This window comes from Hippocampus zosterae, chromosome 7 (genome assembly GCF_025434085.1).
Source record: "Hippocampus zosterae strain Florida chromosome 7, ASM2543408v3, whole genome shotgun sequence".
In the NCBI taxonomy this organism is placed as follows: domain Eukaryota; kingdom Metazoa; phylum Chordata; class Actinopteri; order Syngnathiformes; family Syngnathidae; genus Hippocampus; species Hippocampus zosterae.
Genome location: NC_067457.1, coordinates 6,971,030 through 6,982,260, shown reverse-complemented (window position 1 = coordinate 6,982,260; position 11,231 = coordinate 6,971,030). Strand labels below are relative to the sequence as shown.

Sequence of the window (11,231 nt, the reverse complement as noted above, 5' to 3'; positions counted from 1 at the left end):
TTTGGACATCCCTGCGATAGAGCCAAACGGTGTAGCTTGTTGTGGTTTTCTAGGAGGAATAAAAGCAACATTTTGAGTTACAAATGGTAAAAAAAGGGCATTTGCAACTGGACAACTTGTCCATAATTCCCGTAAATCTTTCACGCTCCAAGTACTTCTCATTATGATTCATGTACTCACAGAATGTGGAAGCAATTTACTAATCACACAATGGGAATAATGGCGTATAAGTCAAACAACTATATGCTATGTGTGAATCAGTCTTTCGTATTATAGTTCCTGATCTTGACGATTTTGCTTGGGGCTCCATGCTGGCAGTTTTTAGGCAGGTTTGACAATACTTTGGAGGGGTTCATCTTCTGCTGCAGCTGAGCTGGGGAACCACTATGGATGGGAGCGCTGGTCCCGGTCACCATTACTCCAGCAGTGACTGATTTCGCTGCCCTGCTCCTGCTCAGCTCGCTTTCACCTTGATACAGACATGAAGTGTATTTTTTATTGCATATTCGTTGAGTTGGTATCTTACAAAATGCGAGCAAGGTTACCTTCTGAGTAAACAGACGAACTTAGTCCATGGTCCAGTATTGCCCAAATCTCCTTTAATGACTGTAGAGACTCTCCTGAGCTGGGCTGTGTCTTGACCTCCAACGAATTCTGTTGCTGGCTGATCACAGGAGATTTGTCTGACATCTTAGAGGTCTGAGCAAAGGTACAAAGTCAAAGAAAATATACTTTGGTTGGGTTTTTGATTCCTATCTCGTTTTTTTTTCTTCAAAATGTCAATTTCCATCAAGGTTGACTTAGATTAGCAACGTGACAATGAAATCTACATTTAGATGATTTTGTGCACTATTACCCCAGACTCATCAGTGGGTTCGTGCCTTGTGTAACAAAGGTTGCCGTCCCCTTCCATGGGAGGCCCCCTGCTGTCTGATGAAGCAGCATGTTCCGCAACAGTCTGGGCCTTTTGCCTCACAGCATACTGAAGCTCCTGGACACACAGACACGCACACCCACAGAGTTGAGTGGGCTCGTTTCGCCCTCTAGCGGTAGAAATACAGAACAGACGGTAAATCAGCTTTCAATTTTCTTTATGCTTATCCTGCTTTTTTCTGCTTATTTTAGTAATTAACCGACATGCATTTAACGTAAGATGTTTTGAGGGACTCGGTTCGTTTTTACACTCTTTCTTGCCACACATTGTTAATATTATTGGTATAGTTCAATGTTATGGCAATAGGAGATGTTTTAAGTTTGGGTTGGGAAGGGAATTGAATTGCACATTTATTTCTTAAAACGTTTCAGAAATGGGGGGGGGGGTTTACAGAAAAAAAAGTACAGACTAACCTGTGTGGTTAGTCTATACTGCAGCTGCTCCAGAGCAGAAAGACGATCATGTTGTTCAATCGTGGCGGAATCTCTCTTTTGTTCAATTGCCTCTGTAAGACACACGATATCAGATTGGCATTCAATTATGCTTGCTCGGCAGAAGAATTACATTTCTTATTGTACCCTCTAATCCAGTGCTGGTGATCCGGGCACGAAGACAGTTGCCCATCTGGATGAGCTGTTGCTTCTCTTTGCTCAGTCGGGCGATATAGGATGCCGCCTGTCTCAGCCTGGTGTGTGCCAGTACAATGTTCCTTTTAACACCCTGAACGTTACCGGATGCAGCACCGGCCATCAGAGCGGAGGTCAGTTGCTGCTGCCACCGATAGAGGTTCTCATCTTGGAATTGTTGCACCACAGCATGTCCGGCGGCTCCTGCTTGCTCCGCATGTGGCCCTCTCGACGCTTGGCTCCTCAAAGCGGTGGACTCAGCGCGCTGGTCCAGACACAAAACTTGAGGATCTGAACCAAAATGGAAATATTTTAAAATCAAAGCTCGTATTAGCTTAAAAAAAAAGCCAATTTCCACTTTCAACTCCTAAACCTGTACCTTTCTGTGGCATTTTCAATAAGTCGTTTCCACATTGTTTCCCAGCTATTTTTTTTTTACATTTATTTCTCCAACGGTATCTTACAACAGCGTGACCAAAAATGATGTTTGACCTCCAAATTTTGGTTTGAAAACTACCTTCCTGAGATCTCTGGTCATGTGGGTGCGGTTTGCCCACAGATGTTTGTGCCAGGGTCTCTTTAAGTGTCCCTGCGGCTGGAACCGACTTTGGCAGCCCCGCAGCACCTTCTAACTGCTCCTCGAGGTGTCTGCATCGAGCGTTCAGCAAGACCACCTCCTGCTTCAGAGCCTGAGCGTCGTCTAAAAAAAAAATGTAAGGGAAAGGTCAGCGTTGATTGCCAGAATCCATTGCGTGATTAATGTTTACATTGTTGGCTTGAACCTTTGGGTGACATTTTCAAATCATCAATTATGTTTCCGTGAAAGAGACCTGACAAATATGCCGGGGTGGTGTTGGCAGAGGTGTCCGGATGCTTGGCAAGAGGTTCAGTTGTGGGGGGAGCCGCAGTGGCTTCGGAGGCTTGAAGATTGTTCTGTTGATGTGGTACGAGATGACCGAGATCCTCCATATCCTTTCTCATCTGGGACACCACAGCTCGCAAAAAACTGTTCTGCTCAACCAGGGAATTCATCTCCTCCGACGCCTGCGCATCTGGTTTTGGTGCGAGACCCTGTTGCCATGTAATACAGTATATTCAGTCCACTGATGGGCCGGCAACACTTAATATTAGATATTTGGAGTAACATTATTCATACTTAAACTCTCGAGTTATTTCAACGAGCCTGAGGGGCTTAAACCGCAATAGAATGAATATCCAAACATTTATTGGACTTTGCTAATGTCACACAAAGGTACCCGCTGGTGGTCCCATTCCAGAATGATGTCATGGTTTTCATTGCAGCCATTGAGCCTTTCAGTGTTATTTGATAAGGTGTCGTTTTCCCCGTGGTGCTAACAGTTTATGGCAGCTGCCAGTTTGCGGAGGCAAGGAGTCAAGCTTGAAAGGCCATTAGACCGTAACGTCACAAGGTGCCTGCTCAAAGAAAAGGCCATTGCCCAAAAAAATGTACGCAGCACAAGAACCGAAGGACGTCAGCTGCCAACAAAATAGAATATCCAACGCGGCGTGTAGAATGAGTGTGCAGCTTTCAGATTACCCTTGTTCAAAAAAGCGCAAAAAAAATATACTGTGCTTGAAATTCCGTGAATGGGCTTCGAAGTTCAAAACGTCACAACAACAAAAAATAAAAAAATGTTTTTTTTTTTAGGAAAAGGTCCATGCCTACTTACCTGTGCTGCTTTGTCACTCCGCTTTTCAACAGACGGAAGCAAAAGAGTCAACTCATGCAACTCTTTTTCTTTCTCTCTAAGCTCTGCCTTTGCCTGATAAAGATGAGAAAAAAAAAGAAACCAGATAAGCATCACAGCGTGGACAAAATACTTTGCTTGAATTGAAATTATTAAGATAGATGGGGTTGGTCAACCAAGACCTGTAGAGTACATAAGAAGAAATGAGAGGTGATGCTTCGATCACATGACAAAACAAGCCATATAATCGCACTGTTAATGCTATTTTTGATTTTTGATTGATTGATTTTTACAGTATCCGTGCTGTGCGCATGTGAAACGTCCTAAGTTTTTTTTTTGGTTTTTTTTGCCCCTCAAAATATTTTTCAAAGATAGGCAGCTAATGCACACATGCACACTATGGCTTATTGTGTGACGTGACCAAAATGTAATCCAGCCATGTCCAAAGTCCGGCCCGCGGGCCAAATCCGGCCCGCGGTCGAATTTCATCCGGCCCTCGGCCCCCGTCATAAAATCAGTGCCGTCTGGCCCGCAGGTTGGGCGCAATGGAACACGTGTTGCATTGACTGAGGTCTCGTAGACTGGTGAGTAATGTTTCATAGAGTACTGCTTCCCTCTAGTGGCTAAATGAGTAATAGCATTCACTAAATGAGTAATAGCATTTAGACACTAGAGGGCATCACTCACGAGTTAACAAGACATCACTCCGTGTTTATATTGACTGATATGTCATATTTAAAATTCCTGTTTCAAATGAACCAAAATAAATTAAGATTGTTGAAATTAAAATAAAAATGGAAATGTGAAACAGACTGGCTTACTAAAATTTGTTGAACAATATTGTTGTTCAATGCAAAGAATGTCAGCCAAGGTCGGCCCCCCGACATTTTACCACATAAAATCTGGCCCCCTTGGCAAAAAGTTTGGACACCCCTGATGTAATCTCTCATCATTTATCGATGGACACAACAAAAGAAAATACACATTTTGTTTAACGTCTTTGATGATTAAAAGACTGACCTGGTCTCTGGCGAGGGTCAAATCTTGTATTAGCTGCTCATTAGCCAGGTAGTGTTTCGCCTTGACGGCATCATAACGCTCTTGCCACTCCAACTCCAACTGGACTCGGGCCTGTTCTAAGGCCGCCTCTCTTTTTAAACCAGCGTTGACATCTTGCTTGTACCTGACGAAACACAATTGGTCATTCCAATATGAGAGCCACACACTTCTCAAAAGTTTTCTAACCTGTTAATCTCCTCCCTGCTCCTCTCCAACTCAGCCTGGAGTTTGCCAATACGGTTCTGAAAGGTTATCAACTCTGTATTTTTGCCGACCATCTCATTAGAAGTCTGACTCATGTACCGCTCCCAGTCAGTCTGGGCTGTGGTCACTTCGGTGCGAAGCCTGTAGAACACACACACACACACACACACACACACACACACCGGTGCAAACAGCGTTTCAATGGTTGCTGTTGCGCAGCACGACACACTCCTTTACAAAAAGTATATAAATAGTGACAGCAATTGCTTTCCGTTGCTGTCGGCTGAAAAAGTTTAGACTGAGCATCAAAAGATGCAAACCCACATTCAAAACTATTGGAAGAAAACTTTTTTTTTTTTTAATGACAGACACCTGAATAGTAGCTATAAATATAATAAAGGTATTTCCCGGATAATAAGGTACTTCGGAGTATAAGACAGACCTTCAATGAATGGCCTATTTTAAAACGGGTTTTGTATATATGGCGCACCGCATTATAAGGTGCATAGAATAGACGCTCCAATAGTGGCTGCAGTTGCATTATCAATCCACTAGATGGAGCTACGCTAAAGGCAATAGAACAGGGGTGGGCAATTATATTTTGCATAGGGCCACATGAGAACCAGAAAATACTATGGAGGGCCGGATCAAAAGGGTGAACAAAATTTGACATAATATTAATTGGATTTCTTTATTTAAAAAGCAGTATTTTGCATTTTTTGGCACGCTTTTCAGACTTTAAGAGTACATTATTCCGTCGTATCGAACGGGATTTGCTTGACTTGGCGCTACTGCGGGCTTCCGTATCGTCACCCCGTTCCTCGCTATGCTCTGCAACTTCAAGTAGCTGTGCCATTACAAGTCCAAATGAAATGAATGCAGTCATTGACATCGAACCTTAATTGTGTACCAACCTTCGGCGGGTCGGATTAAAAAGACCAACGGGCCGTATTTGGCCCGCGGGCCGTAGTTTGCCCACCCCTGCAATAGAATATACAATCCAACTTTATTTATATCAAGCTGTCAGAAACGTTGCAGCTCGAACAAAGCGTTTTACAGAACATTAAAAATACAAGAAATCCCATATTGATCCATATAGAAGGCGCATCGGATTATGAGGCGCACTGTCGGCTTTAGAAAAAAAAGGAACGTTTTTAGGTACGCCTTGTAGTACGGAAAAAACAGTCCGCAAAACATGCCTTTTACACATGATATGCCTCACCTCTTTATGATGTCATCTTTTTCCTCCAAGGCCACCGCCATGTCTTTTTGCGCCAAGCAAGCTTTCGCAGCTTGAATTTCCAGGTCATTCTTCAGTTTGATGACGTGTTTTTCTGTTCTCTTTAACTCTTTTTTGTGGGCCTGACACCGGGCCTCCAGGTGCTCATCCTTCTCTTTCAGAGCCCGGGTCACGTCCTCGTTTCTTGACGCGCAGGGGACATACATCATTTCATACATTACAGAAACGTCAACGGTGTGTAACAGGAATGGCCGGAGGGTCAAGCGTCTTTTAATCCCATTTTTGGTGACATGAGAGAATATCCGACATGGCGACTCACACAAGATGCTGTTTAATTACAAGACTGAATTGTAAGGTGGAACTATTTTTGTTTGGCACATCTAAATGAATGTCCGAGTTTGTGTCGACTCACTTCTTGATGAGGTCATCCTTCTGCTTCTTCAGTTTGTTCTCCGTCCGTTTCAATTTGTCCTCGAGTTCCTTTATCCTTACGCAGACGACAGTGAAAACTTTCGAGGTATGTCGAGTACACAGCAGAGTGTATCAATAAAAGTAAACGCACACTAACGCTTGTTACATAATGCCGTACCTGACCTCCTTGACAGCAGTGGCTTCGTTCTTCGAATCCACCTCGTGTTGTAATTTGGCCCGCAATTGCTCGCAAAGCTCCTTGGATGCTTTGAGCGCCCGAGTTGCTTGCATTCGAGCCTGACTCTGAGCCTCGCACTCTTTCGACAGTAACTTTATCTGAAGAAAAAAAAAAATATAAAAATATACACAGATGTCAACAAACGGTAGTGGCAGCATTTTGGATCAAGACAGGTTCATACTTCCGACACCTTAAGGTCCTTGGACAGCAGCGCCGCATGCATCTCATCGAGTTTTAAATTGAACTCGTGCTCCCGTTGTCCGAGCTGTTTGGCGCAAGTTGCCGTCATCTCCTGATGGCCAGAGAGAGAGAGATTTGAATTCATTTAACGTTAAGAAACATATCGCTTCATGTGTTCAGACGGTCTTAGCTCATTCCACCAGGTTGCAATTTCTGTCCTAGCGTGGGAAACAAAAGTTGTCAGATGTAGCTGCTATGATATACGCAGATTTTTATTTGGCGACACTTAACACGGTGATGGTGATTTGTAAAAGATATTTTGGATGGCTTGTCAGTTTAACACCGGATTCCTCTGACTCATTCAATGTGCGAACATGAGCAGACAAGAATCTCAGCACTCAGCACGGGATCAACACACTGGAACAGCACATATCCATGCGCTTGAAAAAAAAAATGGGTACTGGTATACAGTGCGGTTTCAGTCTGAAGGTCGGGGATCGGTGGGGGCGGGTAGTTATTTCAGTCTTGCACATTGTGGCTGTAACATGAGGAAGAGGATCATGGAATCACGCCACTGAAAGAGACAGACTAATGTTATTCGACTGCAAATAAATCCAGATTAAACGCATTTGAAGCGTGTAAGGAGAAGGTCGTTAAATCAAGGATGGCCGACTGGCAGGCCGGCCGTGGGCTGTACTTTGAATGGCCTGTTGATTTAAAAAAAATAAATAAAACTCTGTGTGTATATTATTATTATATTATATATAATAATATATATTATGATATATATATAATATTATATCATAATATAGTATTATATTATGATATAATATTATATTATATCATAATATAATATTATTATTATAATAATAATAATAAAAAATATATATTTTTTTTTACTCAGAAATGCTGGCTAACATTGAAGAGATGTTTTCCACGAAGAACAAGGAAACTATCGCAACGCAAGTAAGCCTAATTCCTTTTTTTAAGGGTTTAAAATGCGATGTAGGACAAACATAGTAACCACATTTTGAGCAATTTTACTTGAATGGAAAATCAAAAGAGAAAAAAAAACCTGGTTGTGGTGTCACCTGTTTCTGCCGAGCGAGCTCTCCCTCCATCTCTCGCAATCTGTCCTGCGCCTCCAAATACACCCGCTCGTGCTCCTCCATTTGCTTTTGAATTGTACCTGTCATTGAGCTTCCATCCACCCACACACGCAAACACAGACGGGGGGGGGGGGGGGGGGGGGGGGGGAATTATGATTTTTTTTCTCCATCATGATTTGATGAATTCTTTGATAATAGTTACTCATTCACCAACGGGAGGCAACGAGAATGAAAATAATCATTTTCAAGCGGTAAGGACAAGTGCTCCAATGTCACTGGTGTTGGAACAAACTGCTTTTGACCTACACATCAAGTGTGTTCCTCAGATCTCAGTCTGTCAGGTTGAGGGGTCTTGGCGTCACAATAGCGTCGGGAACACCAGAGCACTGCGGGGGAACATTCGCCTCCCATGTTCCCCCTCAATACACGTTTCAACTTGAAACAGCACCTCACAAAACTTCCTCCCACATTCAGAAGTTCTCAGATGAAACGAGTGTTTGGTAGGGATGGGAAAGAAAGCGAGTACAGAAGTCTGCCGGGGGGTCTTTGTTACGTGCTGCGGATCGTACAACCTCATTAAGAGCTTTTAAGAACAATGGGGCGCTGGACACGGGCCACCTACAATCTGCGTCGGCATGGATGAGATCAATGTGGACGACAGGGACATACTGCGCAGGAAGAGGCACCACATCCTGACAAGGCTGGAGTCCACCCATCAAACAACATCGGTCTTTCTTTAAGATTGGGCGGGGTAGTAGTATCCAACTTTGAAGATTTCCAAACGCTCCACCATGTAATGCCCATAACGTTGTTGCTACTATTTACATCCAGCTCATTTCCTTCTATTTTATTCCCCTCCTCCTCCAGACTCACTGTCTGAGTTCATCCAACTGCAGCTTTTGTTGAGCAGCTCGCTTCTGGCTGAGACGCAGCTCCTCTCGTCTCGCCTCGGCATCCTTGGCTTGCTTCTCCTCCAGCGCGGCAACCTGGAGACGGAGACGGCTGAGCTCCTCCTGCCTGTAAATGACGGCAGGTTTTTTTTTTCTCATTACTGTTCAGACTGTTTGGGCAGGACCGGTCCCTGTCCTGTTTGTTCCTCTGCTGTAATCCATGAGACACGGTCGTCAAATGAGTCGGTGGGATTGAATGTCAACAACGCTCAGCCAATAAAATGATTAAAATGCAGAATTAATAATGATGCAGCTTGAGCTGTTCTTTTGTCATCTGACGCCGTGAGAGGAACGCCGTGCAAATTGGAACTCAAATAACACAAAGACCGAAGCAAATGACTGTTGTTGTTGCTTTACCTGTTCTGTTCTGCGTTCACAGCCTTGAGAGTGATGACATCATAGCGTTCAAGCTCTTTCTCCCGTTCATCCAGGATCGACAGATTGAACTGGAAATCCTCTTTTAGCTTCTGGTTTTGTTGTCTCCAAAAAAAAAAAAAGTACCAATAAACGATGGATTAGGTCATCTTCAAGACACCGTTGTGTGCAAACTAGCGCTAAGACACATGATAATTTTACTCGAGTGACAAAAAGGGACTTTTGAGAGAACACGATGAAAAGAAAACCATCAAGTTTCATATTGACTTTAGATTATATGCGATATGACTCAATCGCTCAGTATTTTTTTGCCTTAGGCGTAGAGACAGTCGACATCAGTTACAGAGAGCAAATCGTGTCTCAGAAAGTGGTTTGCATCGTTTCATTTGTCGTCCTCGTAGCATTGATTTTATATATTTTTTTTTAATCGTGATGTGTCTTTCCGCACAGAATCTCTTGGTTATTCTTAATAATCAACACACCATTGTATGGAGTGTGGGACGCAGATATCCCAGCGACACATTTCAAAACCATTGCAAATAAAAGCCAGTCCGTCTGTATGGTACAAGACTGTCACGGCCGGGGTGGGGAAACAGGCTCCTTTGTAACATGACGTAACACTGCAAGAGTTTAAAGGTTCAACCTCAAACGACTGTTCAATTGTATTGTTTGCCGTTGAGACATTTAATTCGCGAGTCCGCAACAATCATGTTATTTCATGCAAACAGCCATTTGATATGCATTATTTCAAATTGTTACCGAAGAGAAGAACACTCCTCCTTTGCCTTTTTCAGAGAATCTTCCAACAGATTAATTCTTCTCGTGTGGAGCTCCTTCCATTCCCTCTCTTTATTGGCCACCAGGGCCTCCAGGTGTCCCAGTCCACAGTCCTGGGTGTCCCCGCCGTCCTGCATTCTGAAACTGGAACACACAGCCCAAAGCACAAAAGTAAATGACGCAAGTTATGTTTTACCGATGAGAAATAGAATACATCAAGATGTGCTTGTGCACATAGACAAAGCCCTGGATAAGTTAATCAAAAATAAACACATCATTAGGTACGTGAGTAAAATTAAGGATTTGTGAATGCAATGCAACACTTTCTACTTTTGTCCTTCATCTGCACAAATACATTCACTTGCAAATATTTTATTTTTCTTACACTTTCAACAAGCCAACGTGCACTTTTGAAGTGTTGTACACAACCTGCATGATTTTCTTCTTTGTACTCCAAATGCACAAATAAGTGATGTGCATTTTTTTCTAAATTGAGATGACGTGCCACATACAGTAATATATGGCACTGAGAGCAAGACAGAATATTTCAATATTGTCAAAAAGTACTCGTATTTGTGTGTTTTTACTTCTTACTGACTCGATGTCGAATCGAATCACAACCTGTTGAAATCAGATTGAATGACAGCCTTAAGAATCGAAAGCGAATGAAATTGTGACCTTCTAAATAGGGTATCTTAACAATGCTGTCCTTGATTTCAGACCTACACTGGAATGTGGATTAAAATGTGGCGTACAATGTCCAGTATGCGCCGACATACCAGATAAATCGTGTGAAATCAACGTTCCTTTTGTTTCTATCAATCATCTATCACAATGAGCTTGTGTTTTTTTGTTACGTTACGAAAAACAAACGTATCAAGTAAAAAAATAAGAACAAATATTCACAAGTTGTCCCACCATGTAGCTGCCACTTTATCCTCTCTGGATTTTGACAAAGTTGCCGTAACCATTTGGTCGTTAAAGTCGCCGCTGTTATTGCCAGAGACGATATCCTACATGTCAATGACACAAATGTGCTCAGCAGCGAAAGTGGATATTGACTGCAAACAATTTGCTTGCATGCTACCGAGTTAGCTCCTTAAAGAGGGAGGGGTTGGGGGTCTAATCGTTTCCATGGTAATTGCCCGATTGTAATTTCGTCCCTGTCTACACAAACATAGCCATAAGTGGTTCCTAGAGTCTACCGCATAATGATTTATTTAGCTTGTTTACTGATCTATGTGTTTTAAACATTATTGTACTGTTTGAATAAATGCAGCATTTGAATTCATTTAAAAAATAATATCATCAATATTTAAAGTCTAAACTGAACGTCCTTTTATTTCGCCGATATTGATTGTATCCAACGAGCCAGCCACCGGGTTAGTTTGACTGTAGGTCAGTTCACTTGAGCGGGTT

General features: G+C 42.7%; 1 protein-coding gene across 3 annotated transcripts; it reads right to left on the bottom strand.

Moving 5' to 3' along the window:
- Positions 1-181: 181 nt before the first annotated feature.
- Positions 182-10,944, bottom strand: ccdc57 (coiled-coil domain containing 57). Of its 3 annotated transcripts, none has more exons than XM_052070456.1 (19): positions 10,731-10,943; positions 9,795-9,956; positions 9,018-9,140; positions 8,584-8,727; positions 7,693-7,801; positions 6,612-6,713; positions 6,362-6,519; positions 6,185-6,259; positions 5,755-5,955; positions 4,515-4,673; positions 4,290-4,452; positions 3,252-3,344; positions 2,391-2,631; positions 2,078-2,260; positions 1,513-1,851; positions 1,348-1,439; positions 857-991; positions 546-699; positions 182-469 (listed from the first exon to the last, which is right to left on the bottom strand). In XM_052070456.1, the coding sequence occupies exons 1-19, from the start codon at positions 10,781-10,783 to the stop codon at positions 258-260; spliced, it is 2,898 nt and encodes a 965-aa protein (XP_051926416.1). In that variant the 5' UTR covers positions 10,784-10,943; the 3' UTR covers positions 182-257. The 3 variants fall into 3 exon arrangements, with proteins under 3 accessions (XP_051926416.1, XP_051926417.1, XP_051926418.1); XM_052070457.1 differs by having other exon boundaries at positions 1,513-1,842; XM_052070458.1 differs by lacking the exons at positions 182-469; positions 1,348-1,439 and having other exon boundaries at positions 558-699; positions 10,731-10,944.
- Between the last annotated feature and the right edge of the window lie 287 nt (positions 10,945-11,231).

What these genes read in the sequence shown, in the direction of transcription:
- ccdc57 (XM_052070456.1), bottom strand. Translation starts at nt 10,783, where the DNA reads ATGGTTACGGCAACTTTGTCAAAATCCAGAGAGGATAAAGTGGCAGCT. An exon ending in GAGGAGTGTTCTTCTCTTCG is followed by an intron (nt 9,141 to 9,794) that starts GTAACAATTTGA and finishes TTTTTTTTGGAG; the next exon opens with ACAACAAAACCAGAAGCTAA. An exon ending in GTGAACGCAGAACAGAACAG is followed by an intron (nt 8,728 to 9,017) that starts GTAAAGCAACAA and finishes CGTCATTTACAG; the next exon opens with GCAGGAGGAGCTCAGCCGTC.